The following is a 15,845-nucleotide window of genomic DNA, read 5'->3' as shown; positions in this document are numbered from 1 at the left end:
CCTTTTGGGACATTTTTATTGCAAAAGATTTAGCAACTTATGTTGTGAGAAGCTCAGAATAGCTTATATATGTTACAAAGTTCTGCTGCTTTCCTCAAACACACACCCTTCCCTCCCAACTTTTATGAAGAAAATGTGCATGTAAGTTGTTTCTTTGGGGGGGGGGAGCTAAAATATTATTTATAGACTTTATTAGATGACCAATATTTTGTTTGCTATGAAAGGTAAAAGTAAAGAGAGGAGCATGTTCTGCCCTGATCCACGTGCTTGCTTTTGTTTATGGAAGAATATATTCTTACGACTTTTGAAGCTTACACTTAAGTTTACAGTGTTTATGAACAGGGCATTTAAGTTTAAAAGAGAGCTGGATGAAAAATTAAACCACTTTCCCACTTTTGGATTGGACAATTTCAAGGTCATCTCAAGAACTTAATAAAAATACGCATTGCCGGGCAAGCACCATCGTCGTTCTATAAAGTTCAGATAAACCATTTAAGCAACAACGAACCCTGAAGTGCATTTTTTTAAAGGCTTGCCACAGGGGATAACAGTTGAACTTTTCTGTGAGGAGCATTTGAAAACTGTTGCTGTCGTTGATTGAAGTTCAAGCTTTTGGAAGGAATGAAAATGCCTGTCCTAAAGAATGCATGTGGCTCTAACTGTTCTTCCTAACGTCTCTACCATCTGTGCTGTGCTTTCAGCAGAAAACAAGCAATACATTTGGAGTATCTCTCTTTTGTACTGTGAGATTACATTCAGTTGTGGAGCTAAATATACAGTGATATTTGTTGCGTTAGAAACTTAACTGCAGCATTAAGTGTAGTTAAAAGTGAAAAAGTAGGCACTTTCCTCAGGTAGCCCTAAATAAAAGCCCAAGCAGGCAGGTTTTCAAACAATAAATCTGTCATCTAAGCTACATTCCCCAGTAAATCCAGTTTATGAGTTTGAGTTTTGTCCAGACCGCGTAATATCCCTTATTGGAAGAGAATGATGCCTTCAGCCGAATGCTATTGAGGAAATAGATCTGAAGATGGGGGGGTGGGAAATATCAGGCTTGCTCTGATTCTGCATAATTGTCTGTCCTTGATCTTTTTTTTTTTTTCAGGCCAAGAGGCTATTACTGTGGAAACGCTAAAGCATAAATTAGTGTTTAAAAAAAACCCCAAACCCTCTGTATGCATGTCTTTTATGTCTTTGCTTGCTTTCTTCTGGCAGTAACCTGTGTCTTCTGTCTGGGTAGCATTACTATATGTTAGGTGTCCAGCTAAAGCTAGAATGGAACATTTCTTCTAAAAGAGGAAGATCTGAATCTTCCCTTCATCCAATGTTTTGTTTTTGATAACAGTTGGAGAACCTCTTGAGAGGATCCTAGCCTGGCTTATGTTATCACACTACGGAGATCATGTAGAATCTGCTCATTAATGAAAATGTGCTCATTAATTTGGGTTATTTTCAAACATAAAGATCTGAAAGATTGTGCTTATTTTGTTGACAGAAAGGAATCTTCTGTGATGGCAATTTACTTCCATTAACATTTTTATATGAATAGATATTAAGCATCCTTTGATCATAGTTATTCATTAAAAGCATAAAGGCTATTGAAACTCCAGTTTGTGAGTAAGATGTGAAATTTGAGCTCTAATTTATTCACTTTCCTGTTAGTTCCACAAGCCTGATGCAGTATTGCTTTGACAGCCATAAGGTTTATGAACACACACATTTTCACTGGCTCTGAAGCTTCTTCCCTTTCCTTCTGTAGCTTCTGCTTAATGAACGTGTTTTCTTAAATTACAGCGGATAGAAACATAACCAGCAACTGCTGCTTCCTAATTAAAGTGCAATTCTTTTGACCCTCTTAATGTATCACTCCTGGCGTCACCAACTAGCCATGTGGCTAGTTCTTCCCTTAAGAAGGAAGGGTGTCTTTTGAATAATCGAGGGCTGTAGTAGGTGTGTTTTGAAATCGACCTATATAGCAGAAGCCAATTCCAAATTCTGAAGAGGGTGTCTGTAAATGCTAGAAATCTTGGTTTTGCCAGTGTATAATACAAAACATTAAAATTCTTTCCTCTGAAAAGCCTTCTAATGGCCCTTGAATAATTCTCTTCATGTCAGTGACTGCTATAAGCTGATCTTACTGAGCCATGCTTTAATGATGGAGCAGTGGTTCTCGAGCATTTTTTGGACTGTGAGCAACATAAACCCATGATTTTTCTTCAGAGTCTCTTCTATCTCTGCAACTCTCCTACTGTACTACAGGCCTTGAGCTGCTGACAAAGTGGAGCAAGAGAAAGCTAAATGGAAAAGGTTTTCTTCCCAAAATCAAATTTTAATGCAGGGCTGTGGGAGGAAGGAGGGGGAAGACTTAGATTCTAGTTCCTGTGTGCTGGCTGCTTTGTGGATCTGGGGCTTTACTGGGATTGATAAATGCTTGTAGGGTGCCACAGCTACAGACGGATCAGGTCACCTGGGAGCTTGAATCTTTCCTCTCACGTGTTTTCCAGTCTCTGCATTTGGATAAATCTCAGCACTTGAATTTACATTAGCTGAAACTTAACTTGCTAGCAAGACAGCTCTACGGGGAGAGTGGCTGCTTTTAAGAAGGTGCTCAAATTTTAATCAAAAAAAGAAAAAAAATCTCTAGAATTTCAGTTTTGACCTGGAGGACGGCTGGTGGGCAGTGTCACACGGAGGTGCTTCTGCCACAGTAGCTAAGCAGTGTGGATGCTCCCTGAAAGGTCCTGCAGACCGGGGCTGAGGCCACACACCAGTGCAGGAAGGAGATGGTTCATTTTAAAGAGCCTGTGTGCGCCCAAAGGTGGGAATCAGAAGTTTATCTATACTGGAAGAAGCTTTTGAAACAGCTCCAGTCATCTCCTCCAAAAAGTTTACTGCCTTTTTTGCTATCCATCCAAATCAGAATTTCTGAAGCCTGCAAGAAAAACAAAAATCAACGGTCTGTACAGAGCATTATCGCGCCTAGGGAAAGAGCTGCAATCAACCTTGCTAACTGGAAAGTGTCAGAGAAGAACAATTCCAGTATTTCTTGAACTCAGAGTTGGCATTACTCCTATAGCATTTTGTGTGTCTTCAGCATGATGCCCAAGGATCCCACTTTGCTTGATTTGATCAGTTCCGTGGCTGTGAATTAAATTCTGTACAAATGTTTTGGATGAGCTGATTAACAAATTGGTAGAGATTGTCAAATTCGTCCACAAAGAAGGAATGCTCCTTATCGGGATCCGTTGCAATGGCTTCCAGTTCATCCTGGGCTGCCCAAGCAATTCCAATGGAGTAAGCTATGACTCCTGAAAAGAAACACGGAGTTCAGAATGCATCTAAAAATAATAATTGCATTAAAGTCGATTTACTTAAGTCAGATATTATAAGCATAGTTACTAGGACACACAAATGCAGTCAGTGAATTGCAGCACGCTGTCTCCCCACGAAAATGGTATTTTCAAATGCAGATAGGCCTTATCTGTTCTTTGGAGCTAACTATTGTCAGTAGTAAAAAGGTTTAAATAATAGCAAATCTATAGCCGTGGCTGTGATCAACAGGCTCCTGAACGAGAGGTTCTTGCTCCACTGTGAATGTCCTGCTACTGCATTCATCTCCCTGCTGTGTAGGGAGATGAATGAATAGCCAAAGGAGGCTATTCCTCAGGCTCTGCAGAACTGCAGAGCCGAAGGGGGCCTCATATGCTACTAAGGCAATAGAAATCCACTGAGATCTCCTAGGAATAGATGCATATTGCTAAATCTATGTGGTTTTATATATATATATATATATGTATATATATGTATATATTTGAGTTATTAAACAGACTGTGTGGTCTTGCTTAGCGTTTAACTAGATCACGTTGCAAGGTGCTATGCTTCCCTCCTAACATTTCATCCAGTGCCTTCAAATCACAGAAAACTAATTCTCTGAGCTGGATAAATGCTGAGATAGAAAGAGTAGATAACAGTAGAAGAACCCCAGCTTACCGTTCTGGTGAGCTGTCATGGCCGGCACTCTGACGTCATCGTAAGACCTGCCGTCTGTAATGAGAATCATAATCTTCCTTTTGTTGGGTTTGGATTTGCTGAACAGCTGCTCTGAGGCATAGCTGATGGCTGCTCCCGTGCTGGTGCCTCCACTCCAGTAACTGATCCTTTTAATAGCACTCAGTACGTCTTGCTTAGAGCTGTACTTGTCAAAGCCGAACTCCAGCCGTTGCTCGTATGTGTACTGAACAGCTCCGATGCGCGTGTCCGTGTCCGAAATCTCAAACTCCTTGCTGATGTTGGCTACAAACTGGAGGACCGTGCGGAAGTTGTCGGTGCCAACGCTACTGGAGCCATCGATTACGAAGCCGATGTCAGCTGAATTGAGGCACGTCTTGCTGCAAACCAGCCGATCAGTGTCGCAGACCCGCTTCACCAAGGGCTGGACTGCCTTGTGTAGGCTGAACCAACTGGGCACGTTGATGGAATAGAAACCGTTTGTTCTGCATACGGCCTGTAAAACAACACAATATGAATGCAACGGAGATGCAGTGCACCTGTTTCAGTGAGGATTTTAGTTAAACTGTAAGTTTGGGGCCTGGAAAGGAGGATGCTAGAATCTGCAGCGGCCTCTCCTCTGGTTACTGTCTGCTTCCCTGAGAAATGACATCAATGTAACATCACAGATACTTGTGTAAAGAGCCAGTCTTTCCTGCCCTTTATTTACAAACTGGGGCATGGAGCTGATGTTATTGTACAGGTGAAAGAATTGTAATAGGAAGTTTGCCACCTGTCAAGCTTTTATGAATAAGTTATATAGCTCCTGGAGAAAGCATCCAAATCACAGAGCTAGTGTTAATGTGGCTCCAGTGGGCCTTATGGGAGCCTCTGTGTTTGTCAGAGGGCGACTTCAGCTCACATCCTCCCAGCTTCAGGGTAACTAGGAAAGTTTTGCCTGCTGGTAAAGCCCTGCTATCCTGAACTGAAATCTGGGACCGAAACAAGGTTCTTCCTGGCTTATATGTTCCTAAGCAGGAAAACCCCCCGACCAAACAAGGAATCTTGGTGAAAATGCAGAAAGTTCGTAAAGACTCCCAGTTGTGCTGGCTCTGCTGAGTCATAAAATTTTATTCATTTTTATTGTTTTAACTGAATAGGGAATTAGGGGTGGCACAGAAAAGTGAGTGGGAGAAGCCAAGCCTGTGGGAGCTGGTGGGGACGCGCTAGAGCAAATTGTCCTTGGCTTCAGTACCTTTAAAGTGCTAATGTCCCAGTTCTGTGTCTGAGAATATTTTGCTAAGCCAGGCTTTCCTTATCAACTTCTTGCGCGTGCGTGTGAGATAAATGAACCAGGCACTGTCTTCTTCCCTGTGCCTGGGCTTGACTCACAGGAAGTTTAACAGCTCTAAGCCAGTTGTGGTTCCCATCAGCTTGGGCTTCCCAACATATGCTGCTCTTGTTTATGTTTTCTTCCATCTTGCTGCTTTTTTAATGCTCTATGAAGTCACCAAACACTCTTTGCTTTCCTATCTTGAGTTTATACTATAGTCCCAGTTCTGCTCGGTCTCTGCTAGGCTCACAGAGACTCGCTGTAGCTTGCCCCTTTTAAAAAGTAAATGCAAATGAGACTACAACCAAGTAAACACTGACTGGAGACGGTGAAGCGCTCTGGAACAGCTCTGAAGCTCCTTGAAAATGGATTTCATGGCAGAGCAACATGGCTCAGACAGGAATCTGTTTTCTAAAAATACCAGATATCTTCCGCCCTGCTTCCTCAACCCAGGCTGGTCTGGCACTCAGTACCTCCCTCCATAACTTTGTGCCAATTTGCCCTGAAGCACTATTGAAGTAGGCAGCCACCGTTAGTGCTCAGTGCAAATAGATCAAGGCTTGCATTCTCCTCTTTGCTGCGCGCTGCAGCTTTTTACTCTTTTTTGAAAAGTTAAAATAAGGTTCATGACAGCAGAAGGAAATAACAGAGAAAAAAATACATCAGGCCAACCACTGGTACAAAACGTTAGCTATGCGGTGTAGCTAAACAATTGAGATATCCATGTGTTCAGTGTCACAACATTTGTACGAATGGGTGTTTCCTGTAACTCGGGCATGAATATGTCTGGTCTCTGGGCCTCCTGCTGCAATTGCTGTCAGGATACCATTTAGAAACAGTAAAAACTACCACTGGAATGCTTACATCTGCCAACATATGCTGCACTTTTAAGTTGATCAAAAACCTTAGCATGACCACTGGATTACACCTAGTGATTTATCCTTATATTTTAAAAGTGGTGAATCATAACGACCAAAGATCTAGTCTTTTCTAATCACTGAGCTTCATAACAACAAAGAAAAGCTCACATTTTAAAATGAAGTCACTTTTATCTAGAACTTAAAAAAAAGTATATATAAAAAAACTATGTTTGACCTTTTCTTTGCTGCAGAATATTGTGACAGATTTTAGTTATATATGGTAAGCCTTTAAAAAAAAAAAAAAAAACCCAAAAACTCAAACGTCATGCTGCTCCAAATGCTAGCACAGTACCATTTCAGCTTGGCAAAGATGATCATATCCTGCTTTAACTTCGATTTAGAAAGTTTTAATTTCTGACTGACAGTCTCAGAACATGGTTTGGGTGGATTTAGTGATTTTTGCTATCTTGATACTAAACTACTGGTGTTTTTTACTCCAGTAGGTTTCTAGTCAGCAATTCTCACCATAGGTGTTAATTTGCTGTCAAAGGCCTTTAAAACTCTTTTGTTGTGGGTAGTACTGCAACACCTTGGAAAGGAGCAGTAGAGTAAAATGGTCTGTTTTTGTTATCCTGTGCAACCATCTGAATGCGGGAATGGCACCTGTCTGTAACTGCAACACTAGCATGAGACTGAAAGGGCTTCTCAGCCTGTACTGAGTGGAAGAGGCACTGTAGGAGGCTCATGGATAACTTAGAGTGCAATTGTGCTTTGTCACTCTGCTGCATATTCAGAAAACCTCTTGTCTCAGAACGACTGCAGGTTTGTGCTAGTGTTTAGTGACTGGTCAGCAAAAAGCCGTTTGCTTCATAGTACATATCAAACCAGAACTTTATGGTGAGACAAAGCCTGCCGTGTCTTTTAGCGTGTTTCAGGCTCCGATTCCCTTTCTGACTTTAGCGCTGCTGCCTGCTATCTGGCTCTTTGTGTGTGACACCTCAAGATAGTATAAGCGGGACAAGAAATAGACAGAAGCGTCAAGAAGAAAAGGGGAGCCTCCTGTGAGGAGGACTATGACTCCCTGATTGAAATGGCTTGGAAAAGTCAGAGCTGGAGCCAGCCTTCCAGCCAGAGCCCAGCCCTGTGAGTACCTTGTCCACAAAGTCTGGTTCAATAACGTTCTGCTTTTCATTTTCAGCAGCTCCTTCAATAGTGACAAAGAAAATATTGATTCCTGATTCTCTGGCCAGCCTGGAGGCCTCCTCCACTTTGTCAGTAGGCCATCCGTCCACCATCACTATGACCACGTTTGGTGCGCCGCCTCTGTTTCCGTTAGCATCCGAAAAGAAGTTTTTGTTAACAAATGAAAGTGCCCTCCCTGAAACAGAAGAGGAGATTGAGTTACAGGGCTGGCAGAGCTTCTCAAATAATCTCTCTGGAAATAGGAAAAACCTACTCATGAAACATCAGACAGCATCAGACAGAGGGCAGATTTAAGTGTTAGAGCCCTGCTGAGAGCTGGGAAAAGCAGTTAGGCAGTTCATCTAGCTGTGAAAACAGGAAAGAGATGCACCTTTATTGGTACAAGGACCTCCTGAGCACTGCTGTGCGGGTGGGCCAAGCATCAGCCTTCCCCTCCTTTTGCCTCTGTGGTGGCTGGAGGTGACCAGCTGTGTTAGCAAGAGCCTCCAGCACCTCAGTGGGAGCTGCTGATGAGGAGAAAGGTAAGTCTTTCCCTTGCAATGGACTCACAGGGCCCTGTACTGGCACAGGCAGGTCATCGTGGAAGTGACGTGCTCCAGCCAGCCCTGCTGTAGCCCTCAGCACTGTTTAGTCACAGGCTCCCCAGCCCTGTGAGGAGCTCACAGGCTTGCCACAACCGAGGCGCTGCAGCCTTCCCCAAGCATGCAAGCAGCCCGGCACGTACCAACGTTGGAAAGTCCGCCTTTCTGTGGGATTTTCTCAATCGCGTTTCTGACATCCTTGGAGTTTGCGTAAGTTTTTAGGTTAAATTCTGTGGAAGGGTCATTGCTAGCAGATCAAAAGAAGAAATAAAAGCAGTCATCACTTCTTTGCTTTGCATACCACATAATAGCTGTAGATCCTGCCGGTGCTATCCTGACCCTGGGAGCAAGCTGGAGCGTGCCCTTTGCTATGTGTTAGCTACACGGCTATGCCTGCCAGGGTGCACAGTCGCACCCCACAGTAATGGGAGTAGCTTGTCCCTAGGAAGCACCCTGGATGATATCTGATTGCTTTTACAGGCCATGCAATAAGATGGAGGAGGCTCTATGAAGGCAGCAGATTGGGATAAGCTACTTGCTTGAAGCAGGGAGTGTAACACTGGATGTGAAGGCAGGATAAATGCACTTTACCACACCATTATTTTATGTGAATGTGCCCCATGCCCTTGGGGGTTTCCAAGGGGAGAGGAGAGCCAGTCTTCTCACGTAGCACACCTTGATACCCAGTCATGGTGCAAGGTCCTTTATCTAGTCACCAGCGCTAACAACATACTGCTGCCGTTCTGTACACACGAGGGAAAAATAAACCAGTGAGGCCACGCTGGTGAGGTTTTAGATGTTATTTTAGCAACAAGCACCTGTGAATTTGATAACTGTGGTTTATGGTAATAATGGAGCAGGACTAAGTTTATAGCCACTAGAGGCCTGCTCTCATTTGGATGATTATTGTTGAGGATAGTTACAACGTGTATGGAAAAAACGTGGCAGGTGTAATTTTAAATTAAGCTCAATTTTAGGCAGTACTAGAAGTTAGAAAACGAGATGGCCTTCCCCTCAGCTACCTCTTTTTCAAGGCCTCCCTGGACCCTCCCGGCCTATCTGGACGGGGGTAAGTGCTGATATTTAAGAAGCTCTTACCCATACTGAATGATGCCCATCAGAGGACCAGCACTGCCAAGGTCAAGGGCTTCAGCCACGTTACTGAGGAACTGCTTCTGGATCTGAAAGCGGCGTTTACCGATGCTCCAGCTCCCATCAATCAAGAAGGACAAATCAACTTTGCAATCTGAGGAGAGACACACAAACACAGAAAGTATTTTCTTTCCTTTCTGACAGCTTTTCTTCTTGCGAGGAATGAAGGCCTAACAAAAAAAAAAAATCTATATCCAGCAACTTGTCCAGCTGTGCAGGCTCTGCTAAAAAACCTTTAACAGGGACAAGGGCAAAGCTGCGGGCTCACGTCTGTACTGCTCACTGGCAGACACACATGGTCCTTGACTGACTGGCCAGAGGCAGTAGCGAGGGCTCTTAAAGCCTGACGTGACTGCTGGATTACATAGTGTGGCCACCTGCAGAACGCAGGCCAGAGCATTTCCCTTAGTTATGCTTTTATGGGCCTAATTAATATAATAGTCATAGCAGGAAGTGTTTTTCATATGATAACCCTGCTCAGAAGGAAGAGAAAAATCCATTCGGTTCCTTGACAACTTGAGGCTGATCACATCCTGGCTTCCTTGGAGCCTGTGGCAGAGCTGTCCGGGATGGCCCTGGGCTCGGGAACCAGGGACCAGGCCGGTGCGCGGGGCTGCCGTGTGCCTCTGCCTGTGCCACCCATCGCGCCACTGGCGCTGAGCTGGAGCTGCTAGCTGTGCCCCGCCAGGCGTCGCCTGCGTCCCCTGCTCGCTCCCCGTTTCGGCTTGCTGCCCATGAAGTGCTTGCAGGGCAAAGGGAAGCGTTTAATTTCTTCTGTGGGCTTTCTTCAAGTAGCTGCTGAAAGCAATCCTTGCAATACTGCTTGCTGAGCCGCTGCGGACACCTGAATGAGAAGCGGTTGGCGGTTGCTGTCTCTGGGCTGGCGTTAACACTGGAAACGAGAAGCTCGCTTGGCGTTGTCAGGTCGACCGCAGGATCTTTTCGAATGCAGTTGTGCGTTTTACCTGTGCGCCTGCAGCAGCGTGCTTTTGTCTATTTGCTCACCCAGCTAAAAGCAACTTTCTAGAAAAACTGTCTCTCCATACAAGGAAACTCCTCCCTGTAATTACACAGATGAACCTGCTCTTTGTGCCTCTGCAAATAGTGTCTTCAGTCACTATCAGCCCACTTCTACTTCTCTACAAGTTAGTGGTAAACATTTGTTGACTGAACTGTGACCAGCAACGGGATCAAAATTCGGCTGAACTAGAGTGCTAATTAATATTTTCCTCTTCCATGTGCCTCTCTTGATTTCTCACTGATGTTACTTCCTACCAATCAGACTCTCCAAAATAGTCTGTTTTAATCATTAGATAGCCCAAAGGCTACAAAGCACTGATTGTTCTTACTGCCTTATGCAACTGCCTCCCATCTCATTACTTTCAATTTTTTCTCCTGTGGCTGTCTGTTTTTCTAATTTTAATAATGCTGAATTATGGAAGCATGACAGAGAACTATGTTCTTTCACAGCAGATCATGAGGCAAGGCCAGGAACCCACAACAAATAACAACTTAATTAAGGGCCAGATTCTCCTGAATTTCCTGTCCTTAAAAGGCAAATTCTATCATGTGATGTGTATGTGTAAAGTGGAAGTTTCTTAGCCAACTGGGACTGATCAAGGGAAGACTTACACGTCTTCTCAAAATTATATACAAACTTGATTTCTGAGGACAATTCACACAGCAGGAGTACTTCAGTGCTTGGACGTTAGTAGGGCTTTGAAAGATCATGTGCTAAACATGCTCTGTAGGGAGCTAAATGCTTTCTGATTTGTAGGGGAAATCTGAAATCTAGCTTATGGTCCTAGAGGTATCACAGTCATGCGACTTATGATTCTGGGGCATCCTATTTCTGTTCACTTCCAGCACTGTTGCACTTCCAGCTGTGCAATTGCCTGAATCTCTGCTAAACTACTAAATTTTCCTTCAGTGAGAGTGAGTCTGTATGGTGGATCCTTCTCCTTTTCTTCTCCCCTCCCTTATTTCTATGTTAATTTTAAGTATATTTGACATTCTTTGGAGCAAAAAATATTTCTAAGTATTAGGAGAAGCAAACAGGACTGTAATGACGTTTGGTTTAGTATTTGATCTAAGGATGCCCTGTAACGCAAGTTCTGCCACAGAGAGCCCTCAGCTGTTGCAGGATGAGTAACAGGACACTGGGTGTCAGTGGGAGGACGAGGCAAGGGCAGGCGCCTGGCACTCTCCAGGGAGGGCTTGCTGTGAGGATGGGGTAGAAGACCTCATCTCTCCACTCTGTCAGTTCCTCTCCATTCGGGAACAAGAGTTCCCTTTCAGAACGGGAGACCTAACATCTTTTCCAGACTGAGGGATCCTAGATGCTCCCTCCGTACCCTCTCCCGGGATGCAGACCCCTCTCTCACGCTGTGCTCACCTTTCTCGAGTGGTTTCTTGCCCTACCATCCACAGCAGCGGGAAGGGGGCCTGTGCACCAGGCTCCTCGCTCAGCGTAGCCACAGGAACATACTCTCGTCAGCAGGGCTTACCTGTCTATCCCTGGCCACAGCGGATGGGCTTGCTATCGCCCACCATCGATATCCCCTTATCGAAATTCTGTGCCCCAGGAATGTGGAGCTGATATGGCCCCAGCAAGGTAATGGTAGGTAGCCATCATCTCACTGTCCAGGTATGCCAAGTTTGGGTTGTAGCTCCTCCTCTATAGAAGCAAAAGCTGATTATGTGTATGAGAAGGATCAGTGGAGAATGCCTGCTATTCCTCTGGGAAGGAAAACGCGTTCCTTAAGTTTCTTAGGTTCCTTAATAACTGATCTTTGGTTAATTAATTTGAAAACATTCTAGTAAAGTGTAATTAATAAAGTGCTACTGCTTAATTATGAAATTAATTCTGATATACGTACTTGGGTTCCCCTGGGATCTTGACTCCAGCGGTTTTGGATTCAATTCTTCTTTTGAACTGAAGCCTAGAGAGATTAATGAAATGTTCAATCGGTGCATGTACGGGAGCTACCTTAATTCTGAGAGAAAAAAGGTGAGGAGAGTGGGGCCAGGCGTGGAGTGAAAGCTGCTAGTGCATTTGGTGAATTCACTGTGATCTGAGGAGTTACATAAGAAGGAAATGAGGATGTGGTGTATGTCCTTGGAACTTACTTTTTTTTACATCTTCTAGGATAGCTTCCTATAAAAAAAAAAAACAGTGAAGCCATTTCTAGAAAGGCCAGCAAAATGTACCTAAGCAGACAGACCACTGGGAATGCCAAGTCAGAAGTACTTTTCTTTTTCTGACTCTTTGACTCCCCTTTTGGAGTTGGTTGCCTCACTCAAGGATATATAAATGGAAGATTCCTGAGATGCAAAAAGGGAGAGAAAAAGCATGAGCTATCGACTTCCCAGTTTCACTCCCTATCTTGCCATTTGCAACTAGGCTGAGTGAACTGCCAGCCTTACCTCACCGACTTGTGATTGTTTTACAGGTTCTTTACACTGAGCTGCACAACCTTTGAAGCAGTTCAAGAGATGCCTTTACAGTGTTGCCTTTACGTCTGGAGGTCAAAACACGGGCAAGGACGCTCCCCCACCACGTTATAGCTGGGGAAGCAATGAAAGCCATGGCTCTTCAGGTGCTTTGCAGGATTTGCTTGGAAAGCGCAAAGAAAATGGGGTAAATCCTGGCGAAAGGCCACAGTGAAGTCATGGGAAATAGTCTCATGGGTCATTAGTAGATCTTAGCTGAGGTCCTGAACAAGATATTTGCAAGGTAGCAGCCTTGGAAACATGAGATTATGTCTTTGTGAGAGGAAAAAGAGATTCACTGAATCACAGAGCATTGCTGGATTGGTGTCAGAAAGTTTGAAAACGTTTCATTTCACTCATGATTTGCAGGCCTGGAGAGAGGACCTCAGACAGTTCCGGCTTGGACCCACGCGTAGGTTAATTGCACGGGCATATAACATTTCCTCAATAATTCACCAAAGCCATGCTTCATCTTACAGCCTGTGCACTGCATACGTGGCATGTGCCAGCTTGGTACCACGTACCTGCAGATTCCTCAGCCTGTCTTATACTCAGAACATAAAGTAGGCGGATTTAACACCGTAGTGAAATTAGATATTAGCGTGTTCCATCCATTTTAGCAACCAAATTGTACAGAGAAGTTAATTCATAGTTACCTGCCTCATGCATTTATCTGCATCCAATAAAATCCATACTCCATACCCAGGCAGGTAACCGATATTAGCTTTGCCAGCATGGAAAATCCACGTCTAGGCAACACAGCACTTTTCGTTTTTATTTGCTAGTGCAATTAACAGTTCTTGAAGGTTGCGGGGCAGCTGGCTGATTTGCGTTTAGTGTGACAATAAGGTCACCTACCAAATAATCTTCTCCACTAATTGGGGAGGTGGTCAGTCTGTGTGGCTCTCCCTGTTCTGCCAGTCCAATTTAATGTCGTTATTGCCATGGGAATTTCAACTCGCTGCATGGGCAGCTCACTTCATGCTAATTAAAGTTCCCTTTGCTGATTGTCACAGCTGTCCATGCTGATTAAACTTCCCATTCATTTAAGTAAGACAGCAGTGGCTACATGCATGCCAGAAACCATTCCTTTGAAGTGACGATGTGAATTCATCAGACTTTAGCACTAGTCTGCACGGCCACTTCACTTACAGAGGAACTATTAATACAACTTCCCTTCCCCCGTGCCCAATCTTTCATTGCATTTAATGCAATCTGTCATTTTTCTTTCTCAAAATACCCATCTGCCCATCACTGGTCCTAGTGCTGTAGCTTTTTTCTGGATAAACACACTGACAGCTTTAGCTGCAGTGGCTAGAAATGATTTGTCTCTCTGGCTCAGCTTGCAACCTCTGTAGACGGGAAATCTGTTCATGTTCAGGATGATGCACGTTTTGACTAAACAGCCATCATTGCTGATACTAGATTTTCAGACTAATGCAACGGCTCCAGCTTTCAGCCATGCTTCAGCTTTGGAATGAGCAGAGCTTTCAGGGGAATGGTCTTTACAAGGGCCACCAGCCCAGCCCAGCCCAGCCCAGCCCAGCCCAGTGTGGCCCTCCTCCAGCAACAAACTGGTGACAGAAAAGACATCTTACATTGGAAGGTCGAGTCTCTTGTGACAGAGAGTGTGTACCCTATAATGAATTGCCCTGCGTTTTGTGTGGTCTGCTTTTAAATGTTTCTGAGGAAAGGCATAACCTCAGAATATACAAAGGAATATCAAGCATGTAGAAATTGCAGTTGGTAACTGCTCCTGATTAAGGGTTATGCACCTCCCTTTCTTGTTGCTAGTTGGGTCTCCTACAAATGTAGGATGTTTTTTCTCACCCACTAATAATTATAAAAATGTTAGCATCTCCATATTGTCAGTTTTTGAGGATAAAACAATACAAATGGTCAATAATATTTATTTTCCTTTACGTTCATTTAAAATCCTCCTTTTCCTATCTGAATGCCCTTCCTTCTTATATCTATTGTCCTCAGAATAATTCATCTTGTTTGCTGATTGCATCTCTAGGCTGCTATCTGGACTGCGGCATTCTCAAAATTCACCTTTGTAATTTAGAAATGGATTTTAGTAGCTAGAACCTTTTTTTTTGCAGCAGCAGCAGAGCTGCCAACTCTTTCCAGAGCTCATCTGTTCTGTTCCTGCTTGACGCAATGCTTGAGACTGAGGCAAGCACAGAATAAATTGGACTACTGAGATGTAAGCTACGTACCTCATTTATCAGTTTAAATACTATAGTTACTCTTTAAAAGAAGATTGTTATCAACAGTGTCATGGGACTGATTAATAGTGTTAGCTTTCCCCATGTGTGTTGGAAACCAATTATTCCCAGACTAGTTACTGGATGCTTTAAATATTTACCTGTGTCAAAAAGGCTTAATCCAGATTTCCACAGATCTGTTTCCATTGCTTTCACACATGAAAGACAAGAAAAATTATTACTAAAAACAATAATGGAATTACTGGAAGTTACAGAGCTCTTGGCTCAGTTCAGAAAGGTCAATTTGTACAATGAGTCATCATCAATGAGTAGGAGCTAAGGAAATCAGTAAACCTGGAAACCTTTATGGACACATTTCAAGCCATATGTAAGAGCCTCATGTCACCTCCTCAAAAACACTAATCTTTTTAATGATTTTTAATATGCCTCTTCAGTTTCATTCTTGTTCCTCTAAACTGCATTGATACCGAGGCAGGTGCTGGGCCTACATTGTGTCTCAATGAAAATCTACAAGTACCTCCCTTCCACCAACCTCTGTATCACCTCAACCCACTCCAAATACAACGTTCTGTACATCTTTTCTACAGCCTATCAGGCATGAAAAGCTATACCAAAAATTGTTATTTTCATGAATAAATCCAAAAATGTCCCTGGCTTTGGAGACTGTTGAAGAACTTTCCCAGAAATGTCATGTTTTGTTCTGCACTATAGCCAGATGAAAGCACTTACAGCCAACTGAGATAGTAACAAGACTAAGAACGGTGGTGAAATCACTAGCCTCTCAGTCCTCCTCCAGATGTGTCATAACATACCTGGCCCTCTGCTAATTCTGAGACACACGTTTTTTACCCACACCCCTTCATCTCACCCATAGTTTTCCCTATTTACTCGATTATCAGTATTTTTAATGGAAGATCATGATATGTTTTGTTTTGGTTTTTTGCTTCTTATTTTTGTTTGTTTGTTTCCAGGACAAAATTTTCAACCTTATGCATGAAAGCCTTGT

The 15,845-nt window shown here is 43.5% G+C and overlaps 1 protein-coding gene across 4 annotated transcripts in view; it reads right to left on the bottom strand.

Moving 5' to 3' along the window:
- The window catches only part of VIT (vitrin), a 62,590-nt gene continuing 46,745 nt past the window's right edge, over positions 1-15,845 (bottom strand). For all 4 annotated transcript variants that reach the window (XM_009686646.2, XM_009686645.2, XM_009686649.2 and 1 more), the window contains 7 exons: positions 14,980-15,027; positions 11,996-12,058; positions 9,063-9,210; positions 8,108-8,211; positions 7,332-7,558; positions 3,991-4,504; positions 1-3,308 (listed from right to left, as the gene is read on the bottom strand). In XM_009686646.2, the coding sequence (XP_009684941.1) occupies positions 3,130-3,308; positions 3,991-4,504; positions 7,332-7,558; positions 8,108-8,211; positions 9,063-9,210; positions 11,996-12,058; positions 14,980-15,027 (1,283 nt within the window). In that variant the 3' untranslated portion in view covers positions 1-3,129. The remainder of the gene's footprint in view (positions 3,309-3,990; positions 4,505-7,331; positions 7,559-8,107; positions 8,212-9,062; positions 9,211-11,995; positions 12,059-14,979; positions 15,028-15,845) is intronic.

The sequence above is a fragment of the Struthio camelus genome, chromosome 3 (assembly GCF_040807025.1).
Source record: "Struthio camelus isolate bStrCam1 chromosome 3, bStrCam1.hap1, whole genome shotgun sequence".
In the NCBI taxonomy this organism is placed as follows: domain Eukaryota; kingdom Metazoa; phylum Chordata; class Aves; order Struthioniformes; family Struthionidae; genus Struthio; species Struthio camelus.
The sequence above is the reverse complement of the archived record's forward strand: the minus strand, read 5'-3'. Positions and strand labels throughout refer to the sequence as shown.